The 8,466-nt window shown below is 39.5% G+C and overlaps 1 protein-coding gene across 3 annotated transcripts; it reads left to right on the top strand.

The window, feature by feature from the left end:
- Positions 1-330: 330 nt before the first annotated feature.
- Positions 331-5,885, top strand: LOC115689750 (BTB/POZ and TAZ domain-containing protein 3-like). 3 transcript variants are annotated; one of them, XM_056316733.1, is made up of 7 exons: positions 331-484; positions 1,163-1,270; positions 2,292-2,669; positions 2,955-3,085; positions 3,174-3,480; positions 4,522-4,835; positions 5,560-5,885. In XM_056316733.1, exons 3-7 carry the CDS (start codon positions 2,343-2,345, stop codon positions 5,687-5,689), a joined length of 1,209 nt encoding a protein of 402 aa, XP_056172708.1. In that variant the 5' UTR covers positions 331-484; positions 1,163-1,270; positions 2,292-2,342; the 3' UTR covers positions 5,690-5,885. The 3 variants fall into 3 exon arrangements, with proteins under 3 accessions (XP_056172708.1, XP_056172710.1, XP_056172709.1); XM_056316734.1 differs by lacking the exon at positions 331-484 and adding an exon at positions 492-743; XM_056316735.1 differs by lacking the exon at positions 1,163-1,270 and having other exon boundaries at positions 337-484.
- The last annotated feature ends 2,581 nt before the right edge of the window (positions 5,886-8,466 follow it).

The raw sequence follows: 8,466 nt of genomic DNA, 5'->3' as shown, positions 1-8,466 counted from the left end.
TCTCAATAAAAAAATATAAATTTTTACTCGAGTCCCTAATCTGGCTCTCATGATGCGAAATTGTTCGGGCTAGATTTAAGATTTAAGTGAAAATTAAAAGTTCGGATCAGAATTATCATTCAAGGTAGACCAAGAATGGCCATAGGGAATAGAGAGAGAGAGAGAGAGAGAGAGATGTGACAAATATTGGGGGTACGTACACAGATGGTGATGCAAGCGGAGACTGTCTCGCTTTTTTCCGTCCGCCACAAAAAAATTATTAAAATAAATCAAACAAGAAACAAACAACTGCTTAAATAAAAATAATAAATAAATGAACGACGACAACAAATGAAATATAAAAGCGATCCATCTTTTCTCCAGAAAGATATCATCAACCTTCCTCCCTTCCTTTCCTTCCTTCCGCGTCCGCCATTAATGGAAGCACCTCCTTCCTCCCACTGATCACTCCCCCCCACTTCTCGTGTCGTCGTCGCCAACCCAGGTCTCTCTCTCTCTCTCTCTCTCTCTCTCTCTCTCAGCTTCTGCTCCGTAGCTTTCGCTTCGCCGCTCGTCGCGCGTCTCTCGTCCGTACGGTCCGAGCGGACCCGGTTTTGCCCCCGGGCCCCTCGATGATGACCGGCGCGACGGAACCGGACGTTGTCCTTGCGGCTTGAATCGCTTCTTCGGCGATCGTTTCCGATCGCGGTAATTCTCTCCGGAGCGTTTCAATCCGGAGCCCGAAGCCTGTCGTTCATCTTTAAGTTCGTTCCTCAATTTTTCTTCTTCTTCTTTTTTGCTCTGCATGTCGTGTCGGAATAGCGATTCCGGTGGGTTTTTTGTTTTGCCCTGTTCTGCTGCGATTTCGTCACCTGGAAATGGTCGTTGTCCTCGTCGGACCATCGATGCATGGATCCCGTAGCTTGAAATTGAGACCGCATTTCGTGTTTTCGGACTTCTGTCGAGGCGGATGACGTCTGGTTCTGTTGTTACCAGGAAAGAAAAGGCGATGATGTCGATGTCGTATAACATTTTCGGGTTGTGCTTAGCTGCTTGTTGATTTCTAGAGGGTTCTATTGGCTCCTGTGCAGCGGAAAATTATAATCTCGATTAATCATTATTTTAATGTTTTAATTATTTATGAACTTTTTTGTTCTTGTATTTTTTTTGCATTTCGTTTCAGGTTCTTTAGCTGCTGTTTTTGTACAACGTTAGATTCAGGTGGACTCGTGTTGAAGAGAGCAAATCTCAGATTTTTTTTGTGAAGATTTGCATCTGCCTTCGCTCTAAGGTAGGGTAGGCAACACCTTGTCTTCTGCAGTGATTGCTTCTCTAGATACGGTAGATGCCGCTGTTGCTGGAGCTCGAAATTGGGTTGGAGCGCATGGAAAAGGAATTTAGTCGGTTGAATTGAATGCTAGTCAGTCGGACGGAAGGAACCTTGTCATTAAAATGATTTGGCGCAGAAAACAATTGTAGTTGAGAAAGTTTTATATTTTTTTGTTGGGGCTTGCATTCGACTACAAACCGTGTCTCTCTGTCATTCTTAATTACTAGATGATGGTTAAGAGTTTAAAGAGCACATCAAGATTGGAATTCCCTCCTTGCCTCGTGTGGTCCGACGGAGCCGAACGTAGTAAGCGAAAATTGACAGGGCACAACGACCGATGTCCTACATTGGTTGGTCATTCAGCAATTTTGCCGTCTTATGAGGTGGTGGTTAGTGAATGCTAAATGGCTATTATGTCGTGGCAAATAAGTTTTGTCTTCTGACATTGATCAGGGTCATGATGCCAATCAAAATGTCAACAGTGTTCTGTCTGTGTTTATGCCCTTTATTATGTCTAGATTTGTTGAACCAGCGGATCCAAACTCTGGCATGCGTTTGATTCACTAGTTTCTTACTGAAGTATGCGGAATTACACTCTATAAGATTAGCTGTTATTCGATTCGGTAGCTTCTTACTGCTGTTGGTGATGAAACATAATTGTGCATCTTATGCATAGTCTGGATCTGACATCCTAACAAAGGCATCTAGAGGTGAATAAAAGCAGAGACCTTGCAGCTAGGCAATCTGGAGTTTTATTTAGGGAAACCTTTGGAATCTAACAGCTGGGTAATCCGCGACCCCCACAAGTAACCAACGAGATAAACCTCAAAAATGAAAATACTCTTTTAAGATTTATGTTGGGGGGTCAATTTCTTGATAACGGAATTCTTCCAACTAGCCAATGCAATTCTAAGGAGGTTGGATTCTTTCTCTTTTCTCTGTAAGGAAGTATCTATAATCTTGCTACTTTTTTACCCTGCAGATCCTCTCGCAAAAGTGTCAACTAGTATTTTCTCCTAAAGTTCCAAAGCTGATGGCTTCACCAGATGTTGATTCTCCCTGGTCATCCTCTGTAGGTGAAACATTCTGCGGCTATTTTAATATTGAACTGGAGGAAGCAGATCCAGCAGATATTTCACCTCCCACTCCGTCCTCCTCCAATAACTGTAATATCCCCAAACCGCCTTCTCCCCCTGTTAAAACCTTTACAAGATCCAGCCATGCAAGACTTCCGGATTGTAGCTCAGTCCCCAAAGAAACAAAACATACATGGGACAGCCTTTTCATGGATGGATATGGCACAGATGTTTACATTTTTATGGAAGAAAATTCATTTATTGTGGCACATTCCAGTATTCTGGTGAGTTAATTACACTTCCTTTGCCCTTCCCTGATGTTTTTATTTCAGTTCCTTGTAGATGTTGTATGAGTCATGATGATGTAGAGATGATCTGGACTGGCATATGATTTTAGTGTATATTTTAGACACTGCCTTCCATAATTTGTTGATCAATCTATCTGTTTCTTTAATTGGGAAGGCAGTCTAGTGGGGCTCATTGAGCAAATTGCATTGCGACCATCAATTCAGAGAGATAAATACTGTGGTTCAAGATTTAGGCTTACCAATTAATTTTCTTCCATGCAGTCCGCTGCGTCGCCAGTGCTTCGTAATATAATGCATCAATCGACGGTTAGGAATGGTATGAAGTACATCAGGATTCGTGGGGTTCCTAATGAAGCTGTCCAAGCGTTCATTCGCTTTCTTTACTCATCCTGGTATGATGACTATCCTCTCTATTTTAGTTTTTCCCCTCATCCAGTTGTCTGGATTATTTGTTCTAATATTATATAAATCTGGATGCAGCTATGAAGAAGAAACGATGAAGAAGTATGTTCTCCATTTGCTGATTCTATCGCACTCCTATTCAGTTCCATCATTGAAAAGGGTTTGTACTCACTATCTGGAGTATCACTGGCTGACCAAAGAAAATGTTGTAGATGTGCTCCAGTTAGCTAGGTACTGCGATGCACCGAGGCTTTCCCTCTTTTGTATCCGCATGGTTCTGAAGGACTTCAAAAGTATATCCTTGACTGAAGGTTGGAAAGTAATGAAGCGTGCTAATCCTGCTCTTGAACAGGAGATCCTAGAGGTGGTTGTTGAAGTAGATTCTGTAAGTCTATTTTGCTCCTTTCTTGGAGTAGCCTTTGCCGTTTCCCAAATGTAAGAGTCGGTATAGGCCAAGCTGTGGTATTTGGCATAATTACATGGAGGGAGGTGATCTATAAAGTCATTTAAAAAACGAAGACTTTCATGATAGGTTTAAAGAAAACCCAAGCAACATGGGAATCATTTTGCATGTCCGATCTACTCATAGCATGATAGTAGGTCATTGAATGTTATGTGCTTATGGATCATAATGTGCAACTCATGCGAATGTCATTACTACATTTACGTGGAGTTCGAAGTGAGGATTACAAACTTGAAATAGTACAATCGTATTCACAGTGACATCTACTACTCGCAGTGAATGTTTTTATTCTGCTGATTACATGAGATACATAAGTAACGGAACTATCTATAACTTTGCGGATCTTTGCTACTGTGTTATTTGTATTGCAATGGACCATGGTTCGTTACAGATCTTTAGCTGCTACTGCTGCTGCTACTACTAGGAGTAGTAAAAGTTCCCACATAGATGGGGTGGGTCTCATCAGTTCTAGATTTATATGAGGGTTTCGCTAGTTTATGTCTTCTACGTTATCGTTTTCCCCCTCGATTTAGCCTCTCGCATAAAACAGCCTTGGAAAATTTTCTCGAGATTTTTCTCAATTTTATGCTTGTGTTTCCTTCTTTAGATGCCCTAGAATTAAGAGATGCTTCAGCTCTATCTGATCTTCTTTTTACAATAGCATCAACATTTTGATCTTAGCCTCTTCCAAGTCCTTCATAGCAAAGAATCACTGAATGTCTACATTCTTATCTCTTTGGTTACGATATTCTTCGCATCAAGTTCCTCTTGTTGCTATTGAACATGGTTGTGATTTCACCTTTATCAACATGACAACCGGATTGATTCCTGGAAGATAGGTCATTACTTCTCCCTTACGAAATAACTATGGATCATTCTCATATTGGTGGATATGTTACTGTCATGATAAAGTTAACTGTCAAGAATTTTTTGCATTGCGGTCTTACGACTACTGTTGTGCAGAGGAAACAAGAGAGGCTGAGGAAAATAGAAGAGAGACAGGTATACTTGCAACTTTACGAGGCCATGGAAGCCCTCCTTCACATATGCAGAGATGGTTGCCGGACGATTGGACCACGCGACAAACTCCTCAGAGCATCGCAGCCTGCCTGTGGATTCCCTGCTTGTAAAGGACTTGAGACCTTAGTACGCCATTTTTCGAGTTGCAAGGTCCGCGTTCCTGGAGGATGTGTTCACTGCAAGCGCATGTGGCAGCTTCTTGAACTGCACTCTCGGATGTGTACTGAGCCTGATGATTGCAAGGTTCCTCTCTGTAGGTAAGTCAAAGAACTTCTATGTTTGTCACCTCAATTTTAACCTGGAGAAGTCTTAGATGGATGCAGGACGTGTCCAAGTGTGACTGCCCATGATGTATGGGTTGTTTTTCATTCACGTAATTTTTTTTGGTCTGCCCTAGTCTCTCTCTCTCTCTCTCTCTAGGACTTTTACTCTACCTCTTTGTTGAGGTGGGAGTCGAATTCCACACTTGAAACTAAACGTCCGAACCCACCAACACTTGAAACTGACTGACTTTTACTCAGCCTCTCTGTAGAGATGGGAGTCGAACCCCACACTTGAAACTAAACGTCCCACCTCACCTCACCTTACCAAATTCCCTTACCATTGGGCCACGGGCCCAATGGGTTCATTCACCTAATTAATTAGGTCCTAAATAGCATTGAATATTGAGCAAAACTCGCTTCAGATGATCAAGTGAGAATTGCATTGCTGACTCGTAAGTTTGCATTTCAAGTGTCTTGCACGGAAAAGAGTCCAACACTGATTTAAAGAAACTGGTTGATGAGTCAAAACTTTTAAAGGCAAGAGTGTTTTTCTGCCCAAATGATTCTTCAATGATTTAAAATTAAGTGATTATGCGAGATGCATATGGGGGCTGAGTCATCTTATTGGGGCGTAGAATTGAAGAGCAGTACCTCCGTTGAACTGATTTGTATTTGTGAAATTGATGGCTCTACATTGCGTCTCTTTTGCTTTTGCCAGGCAATTTAGGGTGAAGATTCGGCACCAAAGCAAGAAAGATGATTTCAAGTGGAAAACGTTGGTCAACAAAGTGATTGCAGCTAAGAATGCACTGGGACCATTCTCCGCTCGGTGCTCTGGTTTATTGTGATACCTTTGTATCTTAAGAAGCCATGCTTGTCCACAAGTTTGATTCATCCCAATTCAAAAAGCATAAAAGTATTGCTGGGAACTTATAGTTTCTTTTTTATACTATATGTCTTTACTGTGACCTGTACATTAGTTAGCTGGATAGTGTAAATACATTACTTAACATTTGACTTTTAGCTTCTTCTTCTTTTTAATCAGGTTGCTTCGCTCCATCAATCACAACGCTTTATCTTTTGCAATTGTATCTTGAGTGCAACTAGTATTAGCAGAATTCTCGCCTAGATTGGGTCCGTAAACCCAATGAGATCAGAGGGATTGGATTTGGATCGGACCCGCATAATCAAAAGCGTTCTCTCAGGCTAGACAAGAAATTTGCTTCCGATTGTGCATAATCTCCATTAGATTTTAATGAGTCACGCTCTGTTAAATCAACTCTAATGGTGAAAAACACAACTCAAAAATTTGAAAGGCATAAATTATTGTCAGCTATGTAGCACCGACACGTTGGCCATTCCAATGTGTCGGTGTCCAACACCGACGGGTCCGACACGCAGTTAAACAGGCGTTGGATTTCCGATACGCGGTCAACGCGCCAAACACACCTCCGACACGCGAATCCGGAATCCTGACACGCGATTCCCACACGCACAGGGTCAATTTTATAAATTTTCAAAAAATTAAGGGTCAAAATATAAATTTATAAAAAAAAAGAGAAAAATAAAGGTGGAAGAAAAAGGGCTAAAACACGCTAGGTTTTTATTTTCTCCGTCTTCTTCACTCGACCGACAACCTCCCCATCTCAAATTCTCTTCTTTCTTCTTTCCGTTGACCACTGGTCCACCGCGAGGCTCTCTCAGTGCCGGTCACCACTCGTTGGTCACCGCTACATCCAGATAGCAAGTACACCTCTCTCGTTTCTGCCAAGTGCCTCGGTCACGGGCTTTGGTTTTTCTATCGTTTGTTTTGATGTCGGATTTGATGGTGTAATGGTAGCTCAATGAGGGAAGAAGTCGTGGTGGGTGGGAAGAAGGAAGAAGTTCCCGGGGGGGGGGGGGGGGAGAATTGTAGATTTGAATTAAAAATGATAATTTATCATGTATATATAAAAATATATATTTAATATATGTGTCGGAATTCTCTATTTTTTGAGAAAATGACGTGTCACTTGTCGTGTCGTGTGTCGGTGTCGGTGCTACATAGATTATCAGGTATTTATAATAGTCGGTATTGATTAAGAACTTGCCAGCAATCTAAATATACACATTTAAAAAATTATCATCAAATTAATGGAATTTACCAAACTTTTGGATAGTTAATAGAGTTATTTAAATGGTATCTACTAATACATATGTACAATTATCAATGTGACATTAATATCAACCGACCTTTCATACTTTAGAAGTCATAATATATGAGTCGATGAATAACTTATCAGCACAAATCGAAATCAACAAGGTATTGTCCTTACTGTCCTCATGTGAACCTATGAGCATGTCGCGAAACGGTAAACTGTATTATACTAACTTTGCTAGAACATTCACCAACTCTGTTTTAAAGGTGTGCACGTTTGTTCGAATTTAAATAAAACTCAAAAGTACTTTTTTACTTTCCCGTCAAAACTTAAAAGATTACTAAAATTTCGGAAAATTATGAAGAAATAAAGTGCGAGTCTTTAAGCTAACATTTGAGTACTATGAAAGTTTCGAAAGTTTTGGATTTAAAAAAAGTTCGAAGTGCATGAACTGTAAGATTTAAATTAAGCAAAAAAGTAAAAAAAATAAAAGTCATTCCATACTAGCTAGTGATTAATAGAAAGTTATCAGTATAGATTGAGAACTTTTATTAGTTATCCGGGAGAATACACAAATATAAGCATCACTTTACAAAATTGAACAACAAACGATACACAGATTTATAGCATAAATGATGCCACAAACTTTAATTAGCTACTTTAACGAGTGAATCATTTTTAAATATTCAATAAAAATGTACAACCTCTTTTATAACTCGATTTCATATATTTCTAGCATTAATAAAAGAAGAGACACTACCAAATTAGTCCTTGAACTCTTAATCAATGTCCAATGATCTGTAAATTTTAATTTTGGTCAAATTGATATTTGTGTTCTATGAGTCGAATCAATTTGGTTTTTTTGTATGATTTTGTTAACAAGGAATTAATCCTTCATAATATTTTATGACTGATCTGATTAAACAACACCAGTCCATTCTTTAGCAAATAATATGGTTTTTGTCAAATAGCATGGATTTCCAGTTTTTCGGCTCAATATACCATTATGAATGCCTGCAAACCACCGTATGTATCTGTATTAATTATATAGAATTGTATAAGACTTCACATCTAGAATGGTGAGCACAATCCTAACATTATTCCAAGTGAGAAACACTAGGATCCGAATATGATTCTATCGTATCTTCACCAAACGTACGTGTACCTATTTAGTCAATTCGTTGGGTATTGCATGATTTTATTAATTCTCGATTTGAATGTTCATATGATATTTTGTAGAACTATCAAAATCTTCGACTATGTTGACCTATCTTGGATTAATGTAAAATCACTAGACATATCAAAGAGAGTAATCCATATATAGTTATAAATTTGAGCCATATTATTTGTTAGGCTTTTTATGCGCAAAAGAGATGAGGGGAAACTAGCGTGATTACCTCCTTTGACCGTAACTCATAGTTAATTATAAATTCAGTCTCTTAGGTTCTCAGTTTTAAGTTGATTTAAGAGCATTTTATTTTCCTGAT

The sequence above is a fragment of the Syzygium oleosum genome, unplaced genomic scaffold (genome assembly GCF_021117445.2).
Source record: "Syzygium oleosum isolate NSW1041296 unplaced genomic scaffold, Sole_v2.1 Sole_v2.12, whole genome shotgun sequence".
In the NCBI taxonomy this organism is placed as follows: Eukaryota; Viridiplantae; Streptophyta; class Magnoliopsida; order Myrtales; family Myrtaceae; genus Syzygium; species Syzygium oleosum.
This window is presented reverse-complemented; position numbering and strand designations above follow the sequence as displayed.